Genomic DNA, 27119 nt, shown 5'->3' on the forward strand with positions numbered 1-27119 from the left:
CTAAATCCTTTAAAAACTGCGCTTGCAGAGGTTCTGCTTGACCCTCTTCATCTGGGTCTGATTCGGGCTCAATTTGATACAGCAATATAGACGGCATTACATACATTTCTACTGAAGCACAAGTAACAACTAATGTATTGTGATTCGCTTCAGCGAATCACAATACACTGGGCAGGAAGTCAATCTGGCCATTCAAATGACAATGGAAACAGCAGTGTAGAATAAAGGTAAAATATATGAAATCACACCATAATACATTTAATTTCCATTATAAAATAATGTCTCTTCCTGGTTTACGTCATAACATGAGTTAAAAGAGTGTATATTTATCATACAGACTGCAGTTTTATCATATCAGTCTCATGTAATGTTTGTGTCCTGGTTAAACTTTCAAAACAGTGCACATGTGTTTTCTTTTGTTTTTAAGAACTGAAGGAGGAAGTCAATCACTAAGGTAATGTAAGAAGTGAAGCTTATGTTGCAATTTTGAAAAAGTGAACATCAGTGATAATAGGAAAGAAGTTTATTTTGATTTAAGTATAAATATTTACACCCAGTGAAACAACGCAAAAACAGTAACAATTCTTCAATATTACCAATAATTTCATGAAAATTAAAAACCAACAAAATATTACTGGATCAAAAGTAGTATACAACACATAAAAAACACAAATACAGTGTTTTTCTCAATACATGCAAAACACTGTCACTACATGAAATTCAAGATATGAGACTGAAACGCCCCTGTGAGTTTTAGTCTTATAGCTGAGCAAGAGTGCTGTTCTTCCTATATATCAATACGACCGTAAATGTAATATTGATTTCATACAACAGTTCAATGAACAAGCAGTTTACATCAAGAGAGCTAATTTTTGGACAGTGAAAGTGTGCATTATTAAGGCCTGTTTTTGCAAAATGAGTGACATATTCAATAATGTCAGTTTCCTATCGTTAAAACACGGACATATGTTGACAGAATCCTCTGTGGATCTGTTGGTTCTGACGGCAGATTACAAGTACCCAGTGTTGTCACTAGATGTTCTGGACTACTGTACAATGTCTTGGATTGGGAGCCCTTGGTAGGATCATGTTCTGTGTTCCTGTGCTGACATCTGTATTTCCAGATGATGACAGGTATAATCAGAGCCAGAAGAGCTGCACTCACAGACAACACAACATTTACTGCAGCTGGAAGAAGGAAAGTGGGAGGAGAACACAGGTTTAAAAAAATTAAGGGTTAGAAAAAAAAGATTTAAAAAAAGTTTGGTGTGACTGTAGTCACATGAACTGATTTAAATATGTTTTTAGTAGCTTTCTGGGCACTGAAAGTGATAATTATCTTGCTGTCAATGCAGGCCTCACTGAGCCATCGGATTTTATCAAAAATATCTTAATTTGTGTTCCGAAGATGAACAAAGGTCTTACGGGTGTGGAACGACATGAGGGTGAGTAATTAATGATAATATTTTCATTTTTAGGGGGAACTAACCCTTTAACTCGCTGCTTAAAGCTTTTGTAAATCTCTCAATGACTCCCCAGCCAGCAGAGCCATGTGGGGCCCAAATGGGTTTGACCTGGGCTATCTAACTGGGACCCAGCCAGTTTTGCACCCAGTTTCCATGTAGGCCCCACATGGATTTGCCCAGATGAACTGAACACTGCTCAGTGTGCACACTACAGGCTGTTTAATGAAACACAGAAACATGCTGGAGTTAATGAGATAATTAGGTGATAACGAGCAGAATCACTGAAGGACAGAGAAACAACAAGAACTACGACTTCAGTCACAGCCTTCGATGAAATCAACTGAAGATAAAAGACATTAAATCACTGAAGATCTGATTAAACATCTCCACAAACAGCATTACCAGCTTCACTTATTACTAACCAGACTGACTTTATTACTGACATTCATCTACAGAAGTTGTTATTGAGAATTACCAGAGGTTTAGATGTTGATGATTTGTTGAAAATACGTTTGGTTTGATGTCACCGTGATCGAGGTCAGCGCAAAAGATCCAGCACAAATTTAAACACATTTTGCTCATAAAAAGCTCAGTCATCAGATCAGTGAATTAAGCCACTAAATGATGACTATATTTTTATCATTTAGCAGCCGACCACATTGTCTCTTGTTTTTCTTGCCATAACAAACAGCCAGAGAAAAAATTAAAAGTTATAGTTAAGAGTCAAACTGCCTAACTGAAGTAAGTTCTGACCTCGATCACGGTGACATCAAACCAAACGTATTTTCAACAAATCATCAACATCTAAACCTCTGGTAATTCTCAATAACAACTTCTGTAGATGAATGTCAGAAATAAAGTCAGTCTGGTTAGTGATAAGTGAAGCTGGTAAAGCTGTTTGTGGAGATGTTTAATCAGATCTTCAGAGATTTAATGTCTTTTATCTTCAGTTGATTTCATCGAAGGCTGTGACTGAAGTCGTAGTTCTTGTTGTTTCTCTGTCCTTCAGTGATTCTGCTCGTTATCACCTAATTATCTCATTAACTCCAGCATGTTTCTGTGTTTCATTTAACAGCCTGTAGTGTGCACACTGAGCAGTGTTCAGTTCATCTGGGCAAATCCATGTGGGGCCTACATGGAAACTGGGTGCAAAACTGGTTGGGTCCCAGTTAGATAGCCCAGGTCAAACCCATTTGGGCCCCACATGGCTCTGCTGGCTGGGTCCTGTTTTACTTACTATATTTTTCATCAGGTTTGTCTTCATCTGTGTCCAGTTTTACCTTTGATCCTGTACTAGATTCTATAAATAATATTGACAGGTTACTCATACAGTTTAGCATTGATTTTCTGTTCAAATCATGATGAATAAACCTCAGCTGTACACTTTATAAATAATATTTCTGATCATCCACTGATCTTCTCTCACCTGTGACTGTGACTGTGATCCAGATTTCTCCTTCAGAGTCCAGAACTCTGTATGTTCCAGCATCACTGGCCGTAAATGCATTAATTGTCAGATTTCCATCACTGTCGGTCAGTCGATCATTCTGGACCCCGTCGCCTCTCGTCCACGCCTCTGTCCACTCTGTGCTGATTTTGCTCTGATGCTCAATTTGATAAACATTGATCAACAGAACATCCATCTTCAGCTGCTCTCCTGTTTTCACAGAAATCTCATCTGAGGAGAAACAAAGGCATTCATCCTCAATTATTATAATAATGATGACAATCAATTAAGCCAGTGAGCACATATTAAAGATTAAAGGAACCAAATGTGATCATTTAAAGAACAGCCATTGAAAAGCCTCTATTGGAATCATCTAATCTGAATATTGGATGGGATGTGTGACATTTAATGTTTTGCTGGTACCATGAATCTGAAGATGGTATATGCTGATTTGTCGCTCCAGTTCTCTCTGATCATTATTGTAATAGAGTCTCAGAAAGTATCTCCCAGCATCACTCAGTTTCAGATCCTTGATGATAACGTCACATGATCCTTCTTTAAACACTCGATCATTTTCACTCTTACATTCTTCATTCTGACAAACAAGAATGTTTTTTGACTGACTACTTAAAACAGTATCAGAAATCTCTCTGTCCTCAAATTGACATGGCAGTGTGACGCTGCCTCCCCGTTTCCCTGTCACAGGTTTAGGGACGATTTCTGCAAACACAGACAGTATCAAATTAATTCCAAACAAAGTACCAATACTGAAAAAATACATGTGTTTCTGTTTATTCTCTGCAGTCAAGGTCATCATAAAATATTCTTATTCAAATAGATTAAATTTATAAATATATATAATTGAAGGTAATAAGGAGTCACCAATATTAGCAATTTTTCACATGTTGATGACTTTAGTATAAAGCTTTATCAGATGTGTCAGTGAGGTTTAATTCCTGAACCATGTTTATTAATAAATGAACTGAAATGAACATCATAGATAAGTCTGGATGTGTCTGTGATGTCATGCTGTGTGATATGATTTCCATTATTAACACACACATGTCAAGTAAAGTCACTTGGTGCATAATAGAAACAATCACCTAGATCAGCAGATCAGAAAATCAAAGATTGTTACAATTTATCAACAAAAGTGACACTGACCGATATGATATGCAAAGCAAAAGAGCAGCAGAAGATTCAACCATCTGAACCTGATGAGACACAGAAGAGCTGATTTATGTCACAGATTCAGGATCATAATCACAAACACATTACAGTTTTTTACAGACGCTAGGACACATTTCTCAATACTTAGGTCACTTTTGCAAAACTCTTCACACAGTTCTCCTAACCAACTTTCATTTTGGCAAAGCAGTTCATTTCACATTCAAAATGCACTACAACTACCAAAACACTTCATTCAGGTCTCAAATCAACTCATTCTTCCAGAACACTAGCAAAGGTTGACAGCCGACAAACACACTTTGTCACCCACAAAACAATGACCTAAAAAACACTAACAACATGTAGCATTATACAATGTTTTCTTGTGTAAAACAAGGACACATCTCTGTTTATAATTCACTGCAATATATGTTACTGGAATGAATCAGACATGATGCAGAATTTGTCAATATTTGATGTCGTTTATTTATTTTTATAATTTTTTATAATTCCAAAATACAAGAATTTGTATACACACCATCCACTGATACAGATACAATTCAATTGTTTTTATAGCATTTAATTTTAAGATTTAAAATATATTTTATTAAAATATTACTGTAGGAATGTAGCAAATTGCTGTCTTATTCAGTTTTGTATTATGTTATTGTTTTGAACATAAGTTTAACAGTTTTGAAAACAGTAAGCATGTGCAAATTGGCCTGTATGTACAAAGAGTTTTGGCAGTTGTTGTGTCTGAGTGAGAAAAGAATTCATGAAATTTGAGAGATGTAGTCATTGAATGCATTTTGTGCCAAAGCAATGATAACTGATCCTCAGTTTAGCCCACATAGACTTCTGTTGTGCTCACTGTGTGAAGAGTTTTGCAAAAGTGACCTAAGTATTGAGAAATGTGTCCTAGCGTCTGTAAAAAACTGTAATACAGAGATAAAACACTTTTCCTGAGCGGTAAAACATTACTAAACATTCACTTTCATTCTGTCTGAATTAGAAATTAATTAACAAATAACAATCCAATAATTATATTAATAACTCTACTAATAAAAACCATCATAGTAATCAGTAATGGATTCAGGATAAACATGTCGACTTATTTCCTCATAGCAGGTTTAGCTTTCCACAAACAGAAACACAACTATATGCTATAATAACACAAAAACACACCGGCTGGATTTATATTTAAAAACATAAAACTTACATGTTAAAATTTCTGCTTGAGTCTGGCATCAAAACTTAATAAATTACTGCATTTCACCATTTCACGATTGGTAAAGTGAGAAATGACCCACAAATGTAGCACTTCCTGAAATTGGAGCCTTTTTTTCCACAGCACCTGATGCTTCAAAGGGTGCTGAGACTGATCATTATTGTCCTGTACACTAGGGGGCGATGATCTCAGTCAACCCATGAACCAATTCATCAGTTTTAGTTTTCAAGTTTTTTGTTGTTGTTGTTGTTTATGACACATTTGTGTAATGAAAAGGTATATTTTTAGTTAATAATATTGTATTGGTCCAATTAACCAAGCTCTTCATTAAACAAGTCCTACAATTTAATAAAAATGACACATACAGACACTTCATATTTAATGGTATTAGATGATTTGCCAATTGCATTTAATAGCACTAAACAAACATCAGTGACACACAGTCTAATAATGTGAGAAGCTGCTTCACTCCTCAGCTGTGAACAGATGCACTTAAAAATAAAGATCTTGTTCCATGAAAAACCTTTAACATCCATGGAGTCTTTCTGTTCCACAAAAGGTCATTAAAATGTTCAAAATTGTTCTTTTAACTGATCTCTTCTATGGCATCACTGCACTGATTCTGATTGTACAGATCAATGAACATTTTGGCTTTTGCTTTGATAACTTATAACACACTTGACTGAAGAATTAGAACAGAGAGAAAATGAGTCCCACAAGAATAACATCCGCTCTCACCTGTGACCTCAACAACACGTGCCGCTTCTGTGACATAATCACATTTGTCCTCTCTGTTTGTCAGCTTTCCTGAAAATATTTTAACAATTCACTTTACACAATGAGAAGGTCATTAAATCAAAAGAATATTAGTTTCAATATTATTATAGCAGAAAACCGAAACCTCAACAACACACACAATGTGAGGAATCATTCATATCTGGAGCACAAACATGTAAAAATAAAGGTTCTTCATGATCCATGAAATCTTTCCATTCCAAAGAAGGTTCATTATCATTGAAAAAGAAAATAAAGACCAAATAAAGACCTGAACCTGACTCTGTTAAATTACATTTCCATCTTAAACTATCGTAAGTGAATGGCTTAGAGCACATGATTAATTTTGATCACTTTTCAAAGACACGACAAATTATTGTTGAAGTGAAAGTTTAAAAATGTTCCAGAATTTTACATTTGTTGTTTTACAAAAAGCACAAAAATACTATTTTCAATTTGTATATGAAATATGTTCAAAAATACGTTTTACTCTTTACATCTCCCATTCATTTCCAATGTGCTCATTTTAGGCAGTGAGGAGTAGGCCTACAAGTGTGAATATTTTTTTCAGGAGCATTTAATCTTTTCAAATCATGTCCAAGTTTGTGTGTGTGTGTGTGTGTGTGTGTGTGTGTGTGTGTGTGTGTGTGTGTGTGTGTGTGTGTGTGTGTGTGTGTGTGTGTGTGTGTGTGTGTGTGAGAAAGTGCCAAAATGGTTTCATACCATTCCGATGAATTAAACAATTCTAAAAAAACAATTACAATTTTGCACCGGTCAGTGGCAATTACCAAACTGGTTCTGCATGTGTATCACACCAATGTATTTTGCAACAGCAAGTTAAAGTTATTAAATTTTTTAATTTAGGCTATATTCAAAAGATACTGGCAGTATTATTTTTTCAATTTGATCTAACAATTTTAATGCCTGTAGGAATTAAATGTTATGATTTTTAATGCCATTTAAATCCTTAATTTTCACAAAATCAATTTAATGACTTTTAATGCTTTTTAATGCCCCGTGGAAACCCTATGTAGGGACAAATGGGAATGAGAATAGAGAGGAAGGCATAATAGGATATTTGATATATGTTGTTAATAGCAAACATTTACAATAGATTTACATTTACATAGATTTACAATAAAATAAGCAGGATCTCTTTGTCACTGGAGTATAGCTGGCGATTGTGTTTATATGTGCCGTTATTTTGGTCCCTCAAGAAGAAGATGATGTAAAAGACACGAAAACAAAGCAGCCAGCAGGATCAGGAGTTTGTTAGAGAGATTCCCATCAGCACCACCTGGGTCTGAAAAACAAACAGATTTACATGAATTCCTGCACCAAATCCCTTCTCATTCAACACTAATAATGACTGTTCACATGTGCACCAATAATGTGGATCATTTCCAATAATCAGATTAAAGACTTAATGAGTACAAGTTGTTAACATGACAGGAGCAAACCTCTTCACTCCCATTTACTTGCCATTTTCATTATTCTGATTATTTGTTAAGAATTGTGGTTATTTTCACAAATCCCAATTCCCAGCATATTAGCATATTTATTTGCTATAAAACAAATTTAGCATTAGTTTTACTACAAATATTGTTTCCTAACTGCTTCAGTTTGATCCCAGTATGGTGTTTACATGACATATAAGTTTAATTGCAATACTGCTTAAATGTCATCATGAGGGTGCATGTAAACATAGTTATTATCACTTGAATAATAAAGAAATAACCTAACTTTTAAATATAGGCAGAAAACCTTTTTAAATTAATATAAAATGATGGAGCATTTAGCCAAAGAATCAAGCCTCCTTTTGTTTACTTACTACTACCATCCAATATGGCCTTTCGATCAAATAAAAAAATGACTCTGATATAAAATATATATATATATTTAGCATCACTGAATCAACCTAAATATTAATTTATATCAATAAAACAGTTTATAATGGGATCAATCAGATAAATATTGATCTTTAAGGTAAGCATCGCATCACTTTTTACAGTGATGGCAACGTTTACAGTGGTTTTAAGCAAATAAAATATGTTTAGCATATAAAACATTTCAGCCAGCCATAAATATGATGAGAAAAAATAAAAATCTATTACCATTGATCTGTCTGATGAGTCTGATGGTTCTGTTGAAATGCATCTCTGGAGTGTCAGACGTTGTTCCACAGAAATAAAGGCCTAAATCTGACTCTGTTACTCCATAAATAAATAGAGAGACTGTGGTGATCCAACTGTCTGCTGTCATTTTCAGATGAGTGCTGTTTAGATTGTAGTGGATCAAGAGTTCTGTTTCAGTTTCATCTTTCTCTGCAGAAATCAGTAGAACAAGCTCTTCAGATCTGAGATGATACCAGGCCACTTCATATCTGTTTCTCATTCTGCAGTTCAGCCTGATGTCTTCTCCCATTCGAACTCTGAACAGATCAAAAGATCTTTGTACTGACACATCTGGAGAGACATTGATAAAATCACAAATGTTATCAAATTGTTCATAATAACTATACTATTTGAAGTTGACCTGTTAATTTCATGAATGTTTGAAAAAATAGAATATATTGAACATGATTTGAATAATCTTACACGAAAATACAGAGAAAATACAAGAAAATGACTTTTTCTTGTTTTCTTAAAGGGGACATATTGTGCTTTTTTTAAGAGATGTAAAATAAGTCTCTGATGACACCAGAGTGTGTATGTGAAGTTTTAGCTCAATATACCCCACAGATAATTTTATTAGCATGTTAAAATTGCCACTTTTTGGGGTTGAGCAAAAGTGCACTGTTTTAGTATGTGTCCCTTTAAATGCAAATGAGCTGTTTCTCCTGGCCTAAGAGGGTGGAGCTTCAAGAACTGATGCTCTGGTGACAGAATAATCTCACACACTAAAGCCTCGTTTACACTGCACACGTCTGTGGCTCGTTACGGCTCCGGCAAGGTTTTGTTCCGTCCTCTGAGTGGTGTCAACTCACACCAGAAGCATTTCAGAAGCGAAGCGGCTGGATTCGCGAGACCACTAGATTTGCCTGTTTAACCTAGACTTGGCCTCGACCCCGGAGTCACGAGTGCTTGTGTCTTAGTGTGCGCATCCGATTTCACACAGACAGACACTTGGTGCGCTTGACGCAGCATGGTATGTAACCATGGTTCCCTGATAGGGAACAAGATGCTGCGTCACATTGCCATACTCCCAGCATGCCTGTGACTGACTCCCTGACATCCCCAAACAATAGGCTACACCCACTTCAGCCCATCATTTCATTGCACAGACATGCCAGGTGATATTATGTGTATTTTTTATTATTAAAAAAATTAAACATTAAAATCAACACATTAAATATAAATATAAATTAAATATTTATCTCTTCCATCTGTGACCGTGCAATTAATTAGAATGTTGTTTTTTATTAGCCTAGGCCTACTTGACTTGTCCCCCCGACCCGTGGATTATCTGCAGCATCCGCGGATAGGCAGCAGTTATGGGGTTTTCACACTTCGCGCATAGTTGGACGCTTGAACATTTTGAGTTTACTCGCTTCATTCGTGCGTGAAATTCACTTCACAACAGACACAAATTCGCGTCATGAGAAGGGCTCTTCCGCTCCTTTATGTGCCCCAGACTCTTTCACTTCTTTCTGCACACTTCTTCTGAATAAACACAACTCGTCAGCAGGAAAGTAGTTGTAAATTACTCGCTTTCTTTCATGCAAGATCCTTTTTATTCCTGTTTCTATAAAAATCTGAAGATGTACAGTGATGATGATTTTGTCCTCCATTGTTGTTTCGGATTTCTGCCTCAGCTCGCTACATCACGTCACTACTAGAGCAAGCTCCTGATTGGTTAACACTCTGAGGTATCGCTGGCTGGGCTGCATTAAAGGGATAGTTCACCCAAAAATGAAAATTTGATGTTTATCTGCTTACCCCCAGGGCATCCAAGATGTAGGTGACATTTTTTCTTCAGTCGATCACAAATGATGATTTTTAACTGCAACCGCTGCCCTCTGTCAGTCAAATAATTGCAGTAGATGGGAACTTCATCTATAAGAGTGAATAAACCTTAGACAAATCCAAATGAAACCCTGCGGCTCGTGATGACACATTAATGTCCTAAGACACGAAACGATCGGTTTGTGTGAGAAACCGAAAAGTATTTATATCATTTTTTACCTCTAATACACCACTATGTCCAACTGCGTTCATGACTCCTTTAGTGATGTCTGATCGCGCTCTGTCAACGGCAGTGATGTCTGACACTCATTGAAGTATATGCGCGAGACATCACTGGCGTTGACAGAGCGCGATCAGACATCACTAAAGGAGTCATGAACGCAGTTGGACATAGTGGTGTATTAGAGGTAAAAAATGATATAAATACTTTTCGGTTTCTCACACAAACCGATCGTTTCGTGTCTTAGGACATTAATGTGTCGTCACGAGCCGCAGGGTTTCATTTGGATTTGTCTAAGCAAGGTTTATTCACTCTTATAGATGAAGTTCCCATCTACTGCAATTATTTGAATGACAGAGGGCAGCGGCTGCAGTTAAAAATCATCATTTGTGATCGACTGAAGAAAAAATGTCACCTACATCTTGGATGCCCTGGGGGTAAGCAGATAAACATCAAATTTTCATTTTTGGGTGAACTATCCCTTTAATGCACGGGCTTACCTGGGCTTAAGCCCAAGGCCCTGGGCTGAGGGAGGGCCCCGGTGATGCCGGAAAAAATATAACTGCATTTTATAATGTGTTGACTGTCCCTTTGACATCGCTTTGCTTTGAATACATGTGCGGTCCTGCGCGTAAAGCGCATCAAGACGCGCCGCGTCTAGCAGTAAGCAACTCACAGTATCAGTATCTGGACAACGTGGACAGACCCAGTGGCGCTGCCTGTGTGCGTACACTCATAGGGCTCGTTCACACAGAACGCGTTTTTGCTTTGAGAACGTGAGCTGCGAATGGGAGAAGCCGCAAGGTCTCGAGACGCTTTTTAAAACTTTTTTTAACTGATTTTAACTCAGCTGAACTGATTCACGGCTTCAGAACACCATGTCATGCGCGAGATGCTGCAAGACGCGAGCACAACACGTCCTGCACGTCCTTCTAGCACATGTTTACATAGAAAAACAAAGAAAAGTAGTGCATTGGAATGGAAAAGCACGTTCTGTGTGAACAGCCCCAAAGAAAACAATATGTTTGAATTTTAAAGACATGGTGCAGCGCTACGCTTCTCGACCGATGTGCGACCCTTCACTCACTGAACCCTGCAGTCGTCAGTCAGTAGTCCAATAATAATACAAATCATACAAAAATACAGTTTCTGAAAACGTTCAACGAGGTACTGTACTTAAAATGTTGAAATTAACAATGAACAATACTTTTATGGATATAAACTAATGCAAATAGAGGGTAACAATCATGACATTAAACATTTGGGTCGAACTTGCGTGTGTTTTGTCACATTGTTTTAAAGATCAAAGTGCAGGATAAAAAAGTAATTTTTGCCTTAAAGGTGCCCTTGATTCAAAAATTGAACTTACCTTGGCATAGTTGAATAACAAGAGTTCAGTACATGGAAATGACATACAGTGAGTCTCAAACTCCATTGTTTCCTCCTTCTTATATAAATCTCATTTTTTTAAAAGACCTCCGAAGAACAGGCGAATCTCAACATAACACCGACTGTTACGTAACAGTCGGGACCATGAATATGTACGCCCCCAATATTTGCATATGCCAGCCCATGTTCCCAACATTATGAAAGGGATTACACGTCTGGATCTGTGCACAGCTGAATCATCAGACTAGGTAAGCAAGCAAGGACAATAGCAAAAAATGGCAGATGGAGCAATAATAACTGACATGATCCATGATAACATGATATTTTTAGTGATATTTGTAAATTGTCTTTCTAAATGTTTTGTTAGCATGTTGCTAATGTACTGTTAAATGTGGTTAAAGTTTCCATCGTTTCTTACTGTATTCACAGAGACAAGAGCCGTCGCTGTTTTCATTTTTAAATACTTGCAGTCTGTATAATTTTCCTTCAACTTCATTCTTTATAAATCTCTCCAACAGTGTGCTTTAGCCACGGAGCACTATTAAACTCATTAAACTCATTCATAACCAAATGTAAACGTTCAAATAAACACTGTACTTGCGCGATTAGACATGCTGCATGACGAACACTTTGTAAAGATCCATTTTAAGGGTTATATTAGCTGTTTGCACTTTTTTTATGTTGTTCAAGGCAAGCGCGAGCTCTTGGGGCGTGGAGCACGAGATTTAAAGGGCCACACACTCTGAATCGGCTCATTTATAATGATGCCCCAAAATAGGCAGTTAAAAAAATAATTTAAAAAAAAACTATGGGGTATTTTGAGCTGAAACTTCACAGACACATTCAGGGGACACCTTAGACTTATATTACATCTTTTAAAAAAAAAGTTCTAGAGCACCTTTAAAGAATGAATTGATTCTGAACTGCCGAAATGAGTCTTCAGCAATTCCAGTCTCACTTTCTGTTACAAACCTACATAACAATGTAAAAATTTGCGTAATGGCAGCCGGTTGCTCACGAACAGCATCTATTTTGTCTCGCCTTCAAACACTGAGACTGGAAGAGTTTGTGTTGTTGACATGTTGACATGACATCTTTACGGTGTAAAAGCAAATCCACTTTGCATGCACTTCCAAAAGACAAGGGCTCGCGCTGGAATTGATATGGTAAAACTGACGCCTTGTTACTGTTCGAATCTGCTTCTCATTTCAGAGTCTGCGTCCTCCAGAGGTTGCATTTGAAGGCTGCATACATCATTAAGGATGTCTTATTTAAGAAAAGTAACCATAATAAAATTTATGGTTATTCCTCACGAGGTGCAAAATGCTGTATTTTCTTTCTTACTTTGCAATCCAATGGTTGTTTTTCTTAAATGAGCCGCCTCAATGACGTATGCAGCCTTCAAATGCGACCTGTGGAGGATGCAGCCTGTACAAATAGTTCAGACTATGTGCCAATATGTAGTTCATGCAATGATATTTATATTTTATAACAGACCTATAGATTCGGATGTTTTGGTAATGGCTTTTATTCATGCAAAATAAACGGCTGATAACTTGCACTTTGTGATTAAGAAGATTGAGTGAATGTAGGTAATAGTTCTGGTGGATGAAGGGCTCCCTCAAGAGGTAAAGCCCAGGGGCCCCTTGTAGTCTTTATGCGGCCCTGATCGCTGGCCATACCACCGCATTTTTTTTCTTACCAGTGTGAAAGAGACTCAAAATACTCTGTTAATGTTGCACATACAATTAAGAGTTATACACCATTTTAATCTGTGGAATATCTTCTTTTATTTGTATACACTCAGAGTAAAAACAAAATGTTGTGCTTTTTGCAAAATAAAGAAAACTAACATGATGCGTGATCTCTCTTCTCCCTCTGAACGAAGTCCAATCTGATAGTTCTCAGAAAATGAACTGTAACTTAGTGAATACTAATCACAAAAATATATATATATATTCTCCGTTTATGTAATCTGTATGAAAAGAGAGCCATGTCAGAAGTCTGTGATTCAGCTCATTATCCGCTAATGCGGCCACACCCATGGAGCCAGTCAATATTCTGAGTCAATACATGCATACATTGTCTCAATCGTGTATTTATTGTCTTGAAAAGTGTTTTGAATAGCCATAGTTAGCGATCTCTGGAAGCCTCTGTTAGTTCAGTTCCTGGAGAGTCACATGGTTGTTCTTCTTTAGATGAATTTGTGGACTAAAGGTGCACAGAGCGCCCTCCGGCTGCAAGTATGAATTGAAAACACAGTATCCAGCGCTCATAGTGATGACAATAAATATTGAATAAATATTACTCCTCTGTAAAGAAAATTGACATAACATATAAGAATCAATATTTCTCCAAATGTGTATGCTTTTAAAGGTGCCGTAGAACGTCTTTTTAAAAGATGTAATATAAGTCTAAGGTGTCCCCTGAATGTGTCTGTGAAGTTTCAGCTCAAAATACCCCATAGATTTTTTTTAATTAATTTTTTTAACTGCCTATTTTGGGGCATCATTAAATATGAGCCAATTTAGGCTGCGGCACCTTTAAATGCTCACGCTCCCCTCCCCCGGAGCTCGAGCTTGCCTTAAACAGTGCATAAAGTTTACACAGCTAATATAACCCTCTAAATGGATCTTTACAAAGTGTTCATCATGCAGCATGTCTAATCGCGTAAGTATGGTATTTATTTGGATGTTTACATTTGATTCTGAATGAGTTTGATGGTGCTCCGTGGCTAAAGCTAACATTACACACTGTTGGAGAGATTTATAAAGAATGAAGTTGTATTTATGAATTATACAGACTGCAAGTGTTTAAAAAATGAAAATAACGACAGTCTTGACTCCGTCAATACAGTAAGAAACGATGGTAACTTTAACCACAACCCTCATGTGGTGTTCGGGTCAATTTGACCTGGAGAAGATTTTCTTTTTCCCGAAAATACTAGTTAATGTTATCGCTTTGGACTGAAACTTAGTGACTTTGTTCCCAAAGGGTATAACTAAATCTCAATTTTTTGGGGGAAATTTTCTTACTTTTTTGTGGGGGTTTTGTTACCTTGTTACACTCGTGGTGTTCCCGGTCAAAAATGACCGGCCTATAAAAAGTAGCTTATAAATCACTCATTATACCATATTTTCACCCAATCTTGGATTCAATCTTTTTGTCAACTTGTTCTCTTTCAATTAGGACTGGTTTTATATTTCTGTTTGCATCTGATTAATCATGGGCCTCATTTATCTGAGAGTAGGCATCTCATTTTTTGAGTAAAAAACAAATAATTTATGAGTAAATTTGGAAATATGAAAAAAAAATATGAAAAAAATGGCTACTGTTGATCACACTAGTCTAATCTAATGTTTCACCAGGAATTTTGTTTTGAGACTTTTGTTTTGTAAAAAATATGGCACAGTGTCACACTTGTGGTGTTCCCGGTCAAAAATGACCGGCCTATAAAAAATAGCTTATAAATCACTCATTATACCATATTTTCACCCAATCTTGGATTCAATCTTTTTGTCAGCTTGTTCTCTTTCAATTAGGACTGGTTTTATATTTCTGTTTGTATCTGATTAATCGTGGGCCTCATTTATCTGAGAGTAGGCATGGTCAAAAATGGTCACAATGGCCGACCATTGAAAGTGAATGGGAGAGACTGAAAATAACAGAACAATTTAGTTTTCAGGAGCATGTTCATTATTTTCATGTACACATATGAGCATATGTGCTTGCAAACATCGAGCCCTTGGACCTGTGCATGTATCGATACATTTATACACACGCTACCCAGACACACACACGTTAAAACACACAAACTTTTTTGAGTATTACACACATTCTTTTCCACAGAGAGAAATTTGATCCTAGCCTAACCTGCATCTAATATGCATTTATCCATCTGACATTACCAAACCCCCCCCCCCCCCCCCACACACCCACACACCCCCCAACAAAAACAGGATGTGACTGCAGTGACCCGGCTTCAAAAGAATCTTTCTTTCATGTTCTTGTTTCATCACAGCTTCCAGACAAAATATTATGACATTTTGTTTTGGAACTGTGAGGTTCTCACACAGAACTAGACAATATTAACAAATATACATCATGCGATAGCATAGGCATATATAAATGCCTCACAGCACCTTGCTTGTCATTCATTTGAAGCCGGGTCACTGCAGTCACGGCCAGTTTGTGTTTGTTTGTGTGTGTGTGTGTGTGTGTGTGTGGGGGGGGGGGGGGGGGTTTGGTAATGTCAGATGGATAAATGCATATTAGATGCAGGTTAGGCTAGGATCAAATTTCTCTCTGTGGAAAAGAATGTGTGTAATACTCAAAAAAGTTTGTGTGTTTTAACGTGTGTGTGTCTGGGTAGCGTGTGTATAAATGTATCGATACATGCACAGGTCCAAGGGCTCGATGTTTGCAAGCACATATGCTCATATGTGTACATGAAAATAATGAACATGCTCCTGAAAACTAAATTGTTCTGTTATTTTCAGTCTCTCCCATTCACTTTCAATGGTCGGCCATTGTGACCATTTTTGACCATGTCTACTCTCAGATAAATGAGGCCCACGATTAATCAGATGCAAACAAAAATATAAAACCAGTCCTAATTGAAAGAGAACAAGCTGACAAAAAGATTGAATCCAAGATTGGGTGAAAATATGGTATAATGAGTGATTTATAAGCTATTTTTTATAGGCCGGTCATTTTTGACCGGGAACACCACAAGTGTGACTATGTGCCATATTTTTTACAAAACAAAAGTTTCAAAACAAAATTCCTGGTGAAACATTAGAGTAGACTAGTGTTTTCGCTATTGTCTTTGCTTGCTTACCTAGTCTGATGATTCAGCTGTGCACAGATCCAGACATTAATACTGGCTGCCCTTGTCTAATGCTTGAACATGGGCTGGCATATGCAAATATTGGGGGTGTACATATTAATGATCCCGACTGTTACGTAACAGTCAGTGTTATGTTGAGATTCGCCTGTTCTTCGGAGGTCTTTTAAACAAATGAGATTTATATAAGAAGGAGGAAACAATGGAGTTTGAGACTCACTGTATGTCATTTCCATGTACTGAACTCTTGTTATTTAACTATGGCAAGATAAATTAAATTTTTAATTCTAGGGCACCTTTAAGCTAAAAGCCTATATGAAATGCCATAGAGGTAACATAATTGTTCAGACACTTTGCATCACAGAAATACATTAGATTTTAAAGAATATAATAGAATACCATTATTTTAAATTGTAATAATATTTCACAGTATTGCTGTTTTTTATGCAAGTCATTAGAGCTCATTATGCAATTCTTTTGTCTTCTCAGGTGTAAATGACCCATTATTCATGATGATTCACGCCTCCACGCATACTGTGTTTCTTGACCAAAGATGTTTTAGAAAATTTAAATCTCTCTATTGTATTATGAAAGAATAAGTAGGATAATTTTTACATAATTTTGAAGCAAAAACTCTACAATCTACAATCTCCAATACCCAGAAGTCTTGTGAACACATATATAATACTATTTTTTGGCCTTATTTCAGTGACTTATGTTTTTTGGTTTTTCAATAACCACGCATAAATGTTATTCCTTCAAAAATACAAACATGTACATACATGTTGCACACGTATTATGGTAGCCTAGTTTGTGCTGAATACAGTTTAATGACACTTGTGTCATTAATATGTTTATGAACAACTGAAAAAAGCACAAATGTCAGGGCATGTCAAAACTTCTCCAGGCCCCAAATCAGCCTCAGACTCCAGAGGGTTAACACGGTGCAAATTTTCGTCAAAGTTTAGATTTTTCAACTTGCGCGTTTCACGCAAATCACGTGTTAGGCGCGTCAAACACACAAAACGCTCGATTCGTGTCGCGTCATTCGCACCGCCTCATTCGCACAAATCGCGCTGCAGGATGTCTATTCACATCTTTGCATTGACTTAACATGTAAATCACTCGCGGTTAATGGAGTGTTCACACCAGACGCAACATGCGCGAATAAATCAAGCTATTTGCGCGTAGTTGGACGCTTGAACATTTTGAGTTTACTCGCTTCATTCGCGTGTGACATTCGCGTGTGAAATTCCCTTCACAACAGACGTGAATTCGAGTCATGAGAAGGGCTCTCCCTCTCCTTTATGTGTCCCAGACTCTTCCTCTTCTTTCTGCACACTTCCTCTGAATAAACACAACTTGTCAGCGGGAAAATAGTTGTAAAATATGGCGAATAAGCTCAATTTGCCAGCTTTAGCTAGCTTGTAGTCTCTCAATATGTATATATATATATATATATATATATATATATATATATATATATATAGCTCAAATTGAGTAAAGTTGAGTTTTTTACAACTTACCAGATTGTCCGACCTCCTCACTCACTTTCTTCTTAAACAAGATCCTTTTTATTCTTGTTTCTATAAAGGTATGAATGTATCTGTATCTTACAGTGATGATGATTTTGTCCTCCATTGTGGTTTTGGATTTCTAGCTGCCTCCATCACTACTAGAGCAAGCTCCTGATTCGTTAACACGGCGCGAATTTTCGCCAAAGTTCAGATTTTTCAACTTCACGCGTTAACGCTGCATTCACACGGGGCGTCAGCGTTAACGCTTCTCATTTACTTTGAATGGGTAACGTCATGCGTTGCTGAACTGAATTGTGGGTTCCATCGCGTCGCTTCACTCGCGTTGCAAGAAGCAGAAGTTGAAGATTTCTCAACTTTTCAAGCGCCAACACTGGCGTCATCCAATCACCCTATGCAAATACCCTAGAGCATTCACTAGCCAACTGCGTTCTTGCAACACCGGAAAGTAATGTGATTGGCTGTAATCACTATAATGGTCACGTCAACACAAGCTTCAGACACGTCCCCTGTCAAGCGTTGACGCTGACGCCCCGTGTGAATGCAGTGTGAAGCCTCGTTTACACTGCACACGTCTGCGGCTCGTTACGGCTCCGGCAAGGTTTTGTTCCGTCCTCTGAGCGGTGTCAACTCACACCAGAAGCACTTCAGAAGCGAAGCGGCTGGATTCGCGAGACCACTAGATTTGCCTGTCCAACGTTGTTTTCGTTGATTTTTTTCATGTATTTAATGGCTAAATTGTTATATTTTGTCCGGTTTTATTGTGTTTATTGCTATGCCATACTTTATTTTGCTGTAGCCATACAGATGAAGTTAATGCACTTAAAAGTCCAGTTATGGACAACAAAAACAAAGAAATTTCAAGTTTTTCAACTTCAAATCTCTTGTCGTCAGTTTCTGGCCTCCTAGTGATGTGAAATATGAGCAGGAGTTTACTCAGGGTGATTATTTTAACTTTATTTTGTATTTGAGCTGCGCGTCTTGGACGCGGCGTCCATCAAAAATAGGCGAGGCGCCTATCTTTAGCGAAGCGGTGCGTCGAGCCGCTTCTGAGACGCTTCTCAAACGCACCACGACGCGGCTGGTGTAAACACAAGCATTGACTTCAGTGGCCGTGTATCAGCTCCGGTAGCCGTGTCGCAGCCGTAACGCGTAGCACACGCATGCAGTGTAAACGAGGCTTAAGGCCCTTTCACACAGGACGCGGTATGCGCTGCGCTGGCCAGAGCACAGTAGGCGGAGTTTTCCAAACTTGTATCGGGAGTTCTATACATAGTCATTTGATTGTTGTTCCACCTTTCGGTCAGCAGCAAAGTATATGCTAAGAAGTGAGCAATAGCAATAGCCCTGCTTGTAAGAAGAAAACAAAGAGCAGCTTGACAGTGTCTGTCATGTCTCCATGACACAGCTTTCTCCTGATGTCTCTATACGACCAGCAAACTTGTATTGTATAGCTCTGGAAATTCCAACACAGTAAATAGCTATTCATCCACTTAGCTGTTCATTGTTTGGATGCCCGTTGCTATTGGTCGCGCGGGTAATCGTCACAGAGCGCAGCGGCAAAAGTTGAACTATTTTGAACTTTGACCACGGCGTGCGCGCAAGCTGCGCTCCACTGCATGTGCGCTTTGGTCGACGCAGTCCTCGAATTGCATTGACTTAACATGTAAATCACTCGCGTTTTACTCTTCATTCGCGTCTGGTGTGAATGCACCATTACAGTGAATTCCTGAATGTTAATTTAAAAACTTAAATGAACAGGAATGAACTGGAAAAAAAATGTGATTTCATGGAGTGTGTGTGTGTGTGTTGATGATGATGATGATGATGATGAAGTAACGGTTAGTTATTTAGGCCTACACCATAAATTCAGAAAAATCACACTGACCGCTAAAACAGACCAAGCAAAACAGCTGCAGCAGCAGAAGATTCAAGCATCTGAACCTGATGAGAAAACAGAAGTGCTGTTTTATGTCACAGATTCAGACACATATCACAAACACATCTACAGAAGGGAAATGCTTGCTGAGTGAAAATACTACACAATAGAGTTGACTCTAAACTTAACACATGTGAATCTTGAACACGATAAATATGTCCATGTAAGAAACATCAAACTACAATCTGAATCTTAGGTTTTTATAAATTATTCCAGTGTAATACTCAAAATGATCGGTCAAACCAAAAGGCCCAAATGGACACAAACAGAAGGTTTTTTAAATTATTTTTCCTGCTTCCAAACAGTCCTCTCATATGAATAAGCTAATCAATGTAGAACAAAATAACAATATTAATAACCCCACAAATAAAAATAAAAAATCGTAAAAATCGTTATAAAAACATTCATCATAAAGACGGTGATTCATTTCCTCATCATCACTAGCAGGTTTAAGCTAGTTTTCCACAAACAAACAAAACTGAAAGAACACTAAACACACACGCTGGATTTACATAAAAAAAATGAAAACTTACATGGTAAAAGTTCTGAGTGGGTCTTTTGTTCTGCTGTCAAAACTTTGAAACTACAGCGCGCAAACTCGAGACCGAAAGTTTAGCCATTTTCCACAGGTGAGGTTTGGATTATGGAAATATGGAGGAGGAGTCTGACTGGTCTTTATTCTCCTTTAGCTAGGCCTACTGGTTGTTTTTTTTTTTTTTAAAGCATATCAACCTGTCAGAAAATTACTTTGATTTGATATGATTTTTGTCTGAATTATTTATTGAATAATTCATATAGAAATTAAATAATTAACTTTAACACTCTTAGGGAAGGCATGTTTCACATGACTGATCTGAAGCTACAACCCAGCAGAAATGTCACTTCTGTATTCTGCTTGTTCAGAGTCTAAAAGATGTCAACGTTTGATTTTTTTCATTAGACCACACAATGCAGTGATTAGTGGTGGCGAGATGAAGCTTTGAAGCTTTCCAGTCAGATGTTGAAAAGTGTTTCTTTTCGTCGAGGCTTCGACTGCACGCAGCGACACCTGCTGGTCAATGGAAATATGTTGTAACAACGCCAAAATGGCTTTACTGTTTTTTACATTATACACACATAAACACCTGTTAAATAAATAGATTAATTCATTAATTCATTCTTTGAGTAGGTTTTTATGCTCAGTGTTGTTCATAATGTTTCATAATTTTGTTACTGGGCAGTGTTTTTGTTGAACTGTGGGAAAAGTTCTTTAGACTGGATAAAAGAAGGTGAAATGGGATTAAGGTGGACACAATCCCATTCTGTTCTCTGAGCGGGCCTCATAGAACATTGTAATATTATTAAAATATATATAATTTAAAGAATATAAAAACGTATAATAAAATGTATAATTAACCATTCTCCTTGGTTAATTATTCATGACTCCTTTAAGGGAGCATCTTCATTCTCTAACCCCTATATTCAGTTATTTATGACATGATTTTAAGTTACCAATGTTTTCATTCTATTAGCCTTAGTTAACTTGCTTAGCTAGTTTGTTTATTTGCACTTCTAGTGTCAGCAAGTCAGATTGTTTTCAACCTCACCCCATGCTTTGTGGTTTACCTGCATCATCATAATGCAGTCAGCCAGGAAATCATGATTGTGCATTGAATGACAGTGAAGTGAAACCTTTTCTCTGAAAGTATGAGAACAGGCCTGACAAAACCAGATTTATACAGGTGTGATGAAAGGTTTATCTTTGGTATTTATGAGGTTTTCTGGCAGAAAACCATATATAAACATAATTTGTTTTACTGTTGTTTATTTGATTAGATCTCTCAACAATTTATTATTGAAGACATCTGTTGACTTTTGTATTTAATCAAGATTTATGTGCAAAAAAAACAGTTTGCATTTATATTTTCTCTTGAAAACGTGTTTAATGCTCCTATAGATAAATATATAATGCAAGATACAGCCTAATGATACAAACATGCAAAACATAGAAATATGTTTTCTTTTCTTTTTTTAGATCATTACTTATATACAAACTGCATTTGTGTAAAACATACTGCTTGAAAAGCAGAAATAGATATCATTCAGTTGATTTTTGATCAATCATAACTCCACGTTTTGCTGCTTTCCATCCTTTCTGCCGTCTGCGATGGTAATCAATCCCTCCAGCGATGACTGAAACCAGAAAAAACACAGCTAGTCCAACACCACCGAACATCAACACACGATTCGCCATCACTCCATCTACAGAAACAGAAAGAGTTAATCACATTCAAACAACCTGAAAGTATTAACTTGCAATTATGCTGGATCTCCAATAGTGACTATGAAAAGTTAACATCCAAGATAATCAACATGTTACCTGTGATGTCCACAACTTCTTTTGGCTTTTCTGTTAAAAAAGAAATATGATCAGTTTATCAAACACACAAAAACTGTTTTAGTTGTTAGTTGTATGGGAGAGTGGGTTAACATGAGCTTCTGTAGTTTTTAAGTTGTGCTTTATGCAAAATAAATGGTGCATAATGACATTTCAGGGCCTTTAGAATTTTTCAGATCATGTTTCCAAACTTTTGATTAGCAGTATATATTTGTGATCTTTAATCTGATATCCAATATACATGGTAACCTAAAAATGGTAAGATCTAAATTAACTAGTTTTATTAAAGTAAAAAAATATTATTTAGCATTACTGACTCAACTTAAAAACATTAATTTATACCCACAAATCTTTTTTTAAATGATTAAATCAGATTAAAAAAAATTGATCTTTAAGGTAACTGTTTTTACAGTGATGGCAGTGGTTACAGTGGCCTTAAGCACATAAAATATGTTTAGCATATAAAAGCATTTCACCAGCCATCATTATGATTGGGGGGCTAAAAATCTGTTACCCTCAATCTTCAGTCTGATGGGTTTGTCAAACTGCATCTCTGGAGCTTCAGACTTTGTTCCACAGAAATAAAGACCAGAATCTGACTCTGATACTCCTGAAATAGTCAGAGAGACTCTGGTGACCCAAGTGTCTGCTGTCATTGTCAGACGATTGCCGTTTAGATTGTAGTTGATCAGAAGTTCACTCCCGGTTTCGTCCTCCTCTCCAGAAATCAACAGAACAAGCTCTTCAGATCTGAGATGATACCAGGACACTTCATATCGGTCAATCATGCTGCAGTTCAGAGTGATGTCTTCTCCAATCTGAGCTCTGAACAGATCAGAAGATCCTTGTACTGATGCATCTGGAGACACATTGAAAAAAATCACAGATGCTATCAAACTGTTCATAATGATAACTATTCTATTTAAGGTCGACATGTTAATTTCATGAGAAAGAAGATATTTACCACTGGACATGATTTGCATAATGCAATAAGAAAATACACAGAAGAAGAACATGACTTTTTCCATTGTGTCTGTCATTGTGAGTCAATCAAACTAAAGGTTTCAGCTCAATGCAGAGACTAAAACTACAAAAATGTTTCCACTTCCTTCCCAGAGCAAAATTATACATTGAATAATAGTCTCATATCAGTTTAAGTTTTCCATTCTCACTTAGATTTATTAAATCAAACCTCTATATAATGAAAATGTTCATGATTGCCCAGCGTAGTTTATACTTGATGTAGTCTATAACATACACATGGCCAACAAAATTGTAGACCCAAATATGAATATTCCAGCTTCAGTAAAATGCTATAGCTCTAAGAACAGGTTCTGGGACATGATCTTGTTTTTTAAATGATTAATTTCTACCATATTAAGAGTTCTATAAAAGATTTACAAGTACAAATCATGCCTCTTCCTGGTTTACATGCCATAAATGTTTTCTGTAGGTTTTTCTTTAATCTGAAGGAGGATTTCCATCTCTTTGGAGGTAATGTAAGACAGAAAGATTGCGCTGCAGTTTTAAAAAAGCCACAGTCACTATTTATTTATTTAGTAAGATATATTTTTAATATAGAGACAGCAGAATGACATAGAAAATATTAATATAATTTTCATTCTTATACCCTGAGAAAACAAATGTTAAACAAACAACTGAAAGAAAACAAAAAGGTACTGGCATTATCATACTGTAAATATGAAGTACATTTTCTCATGTTTAATTCTATTATATACTGTCATATATACTATCAATACTGTTATACTGGACGGCTGTATAGAGTTTCACCATATTCACTCAGCCCTTCCCAGGTAAAAAGAAAAAAGTGCTCTATTTTCGCACACTAATCTTGTACTTAATATACTAAAAGCTCTTCTTTAGTACTTCTTAAGATCATCTTAAGAACATCTAAGTGTACTCAACTGTGCTATTTTGAGACACCATGAAATATGAACTAAAATGTGCTTTTAGTATACTATCTCTGTATTTAAAAAAATTATTTAGTTACCACTTGTAATACAAGTGGTAATAGCACAGTTGAGTACACTTAGATGTTCTTAAGACTATCTTAAGAAGTACTAAAGAAGATTTTTTAGTACAAAATTAGTGCATGAAAATAGAGCACTTTAAGAACATTATAGAACTGTACTTTTTTCACCTAGGTTCAATAATTAACATTTCACAGATGTCACAGAACTTGATTTGCAATAGGCTATTCCTTTATTACAGTCACAAACAGTACAAAACCCACAAATGTGAACTCACAAGAAATGACTTCTCACATTTGGACATATTTTATGGAGTCAGCCTATAAGATTGCCTTATGGAAATACCCTAGAGCAATCGCATGGCGATTGCATTCATGCAACACTGGAAAGTAATGTGATTGGCTGTTATCACTGTCAAGAAAAGAAAAGAAAAGAAAAGAAAAGAAAAGAAAAGAAAAGAAAAGAAAAGAAAAGAAAAAAGAAAAGAAAGATGCCACCATCATGAAGATCAGTGTTCACTTTAGTCGGGCTCCTGACATTTGACTTTCTATAGATTTTTCTTTACAACAATGCATATGATGTTGTAAAGCAGAGAGGTCAGTGCTTTACAGTGAGCAGATATTGTCTGCTTTTATGTGATGATATAGTCATTGTGTGATGGCCTGATTGAATCCAAAGCAACTGATCATCAACATTTGGTTTTGCATTTCCAACCATGTGAGATTCAAGCATGAGAAGAAAGTAACTCACAATTATCATGAATTATTTTAAAACCGTGTAGTGCATATATTTTTTGAACTACTCTATTATTTTGACACACAAAGACATCACAAAGAATCAACATTTGCAAAAAAAAAAAATGCTTCACGCTGCAATGCATGCTGGGTATCACCACAGTACAAAACTCCCATCATGCACTGCAGTATAAATAATTTTTGTCACCACTGTTAAGGATTGTATGATAAGTGTTCGTGTCTAAGCCTGAGCGTTGAGATTTAAAGCATTGCGGTGGCATTTGTATAATGGATCTTTTTTGTTGATGTTGTTTTGGTTTTGGAATAATATACGGAGCCCCTAAAGGGACATGGTGGTAGAAAAAAAAATGGGAAGGAAGGACATTTTTCTTGGTGGTGGAAAAAAATTTGGGATGGGAGGAATTTTTTTTTTTTCAAATCTTTTGCGTTCCCTCGCAAAGATGTTTTGCGTTCCCACGCAAAGATGTTTTGCGTTCCCTCGCAAAGATGTTTTGCGTTCCCTTGCTGTGAGCTCGGACAAACACTTCCTCTTTAATGTCCCGCTGGCTGGCAGTAGTGTTTCAGTTAGTAACATACGTTAATAATGCACACAAATAATGCGCGGCTCATAGAGTTTGAACTTGTTGGACTCAAAAATGAAGAAATGCAGTCAGTGCTTATGTCAAGCAATTCAGTTGGTAATATATTCACAGATTCGAGCTTCCCGGATTAGTAACTCGTGAGCTAAACGTTGTTAAAACACAAATGAAGCTACTTCCAATCATAGTAGCCTAGACAACAAGCTACAACAACCCAATTTTCCTCAAATGTGCTTTATAATAAATTGGTCTCTATGAGCAGGCGGCAGAGATACACGCCTGAAGGGACCATCTGAAAAGTGCAAAACCCAAAACCCTTTTGCTCATTTTATATTACGAAAAATACTCAATAACTTCACTGTAACACACTGTACTGTCACCAAATTCAGTTCATACATCACTGCTCTCCTGCTGGTTATAGGTACTACAACACTTAGTTTGGCAAGTAGCACTTAAAGGCCTTCTTTACACAAATGATGTTGGTACACAGCTTACATACTTACAACAGCTTTTGCATGATAATTGCTTACTGGATTTGATGGCATTACAATTTATTTAATATTTTTACTAATAACAGTGAAGTTATTATTATATTATTTTATTTAATAATTAATAATCATAAACGTTATGCTTTTTTTTTTTTTTTTTTTATCAAACTAAGTGTTGGGTTTTGCACTTTTCAGACGGTCCCTTCAGGCGTGTATCTCTGCCGCCTGCTCATAGAGACCAATTTATTATAAAGCACATTTGAGGAAAATTGGGTTGTTGTAGCTTGTTGTCTAGGCTACTATGATTGGAAGTAGCTTCATTTGTGTTTTAACAACGTTTAGCTCACGAGTTACTAATCCGGGAAGCTCGAATCTGTGAATATATTGCCAACCGAATTGCTTGACATAAGCACTGACTGCATTTCTTCATTTTTGAGTCCAACAAGTTCAAACTCTATGAGCCGCGCATTATTTGTGTGCATTATTAACGTATGTTACTAACTGAAACACTACTGCCAGCCAGCGGGACATTAAAGAGGAAGTGTTTGTCCGAGCTCACAGCAAGGGAACGATTATAACTTTGCGTAGGAACGCAAAACATCTTTGCGAGGGAACGCAAAACATCTTTGCAAAGGGAACGCAAAATATCTTTGCAAAGGGAACGCAAAATATCTTTGCGAGGGAACGCAAAACATCTTTGCAAAGGGAACGCAAAATATCTTTGCGAGGGAACGCAAAAGATTTGAAAAAAAAAATATTCTCCCATCCCAAATTTTTTTCCACCACCACGTAAAATTTCCTTCCTTCCCATTTTTTTTTTCTACCACCATGTCCCTTTAGGGGCTCCGTAATAATAGCCAAATCTTGGTCAAGAAACTAAAGAAAAACATAGAGAGAAACCTCTGTGTGACGTTTATTTCAAATGGCTTTCCAACAGAAAATTCAAGCTTATCT

The 27119-nt window shown here is 36.7% G+C and overlaps 1 protein-coding gene and 1 long non-coding RNA gene across 2 annotated transcripts; both read right to left on the reverse strand.

The window, feature by feature from the left end:
* Positions 1 to 559: 559 nt before the first annotated feature.
* On the reverse strand, positions 560 to 5411 carry LOC137002041 (uncharacterized). The gene is made up of 6 exons (XM_067361484.1): positions 5300 to 5411; positions 4078 to 4127; positions 3337 to 3633; positions 2893 to 3144; positions 2704 to 2766; positions 560 to 1188 (listed from the first exon to the last, which is right to left on the reverse strand). The coding sequence occupies exons 1-6, from the start codon at positions 5326 to 5328 to the stop codon at positions 938 to 940; spliced, it is 942 nt and encodes a 313-aa protein (XP_067217585.1). The 5' UTR covers positions 5329 to 5411; the 3' UTR covers positions 560 to 937.
* A 1254-nt stretch (positions 5412 to 6665) lies between these two features.
* On the reverse strand, positions 6666 to 20621 carry LOC137037923 (uncharacterized). Its single transcript, XR_010897325.1, has 4 exons — positions 20510 to 20621; positions 19926 to 19981; positions 8197 to 8547; positions 6666 to 7385 (listed from the first exon to the last, which is right to left on the reverse strand). It is a non-coding gene; the product is annotated as an uncharacterized lncRNA (long non-coding RNA).
* Positions 20622 to 27119: the final 6498 nt, after the last annotated feature.

This window comes from Chanodichthys erythropterus, chromosome 15 (assembly GCF_024489055.1).
Source record: "Chanodichthys erythropterus isolate Z2021 chromosome 15, ASM2448905v1, whole genome shotgun sequence".
Taxonomy (NCBI): Eukaryota; Metazoa; Chordata; class Actinopteri; order Cypriniformes; family Xenocyprididae; genus Chanodichthys; species Chanodichthys erythropterus.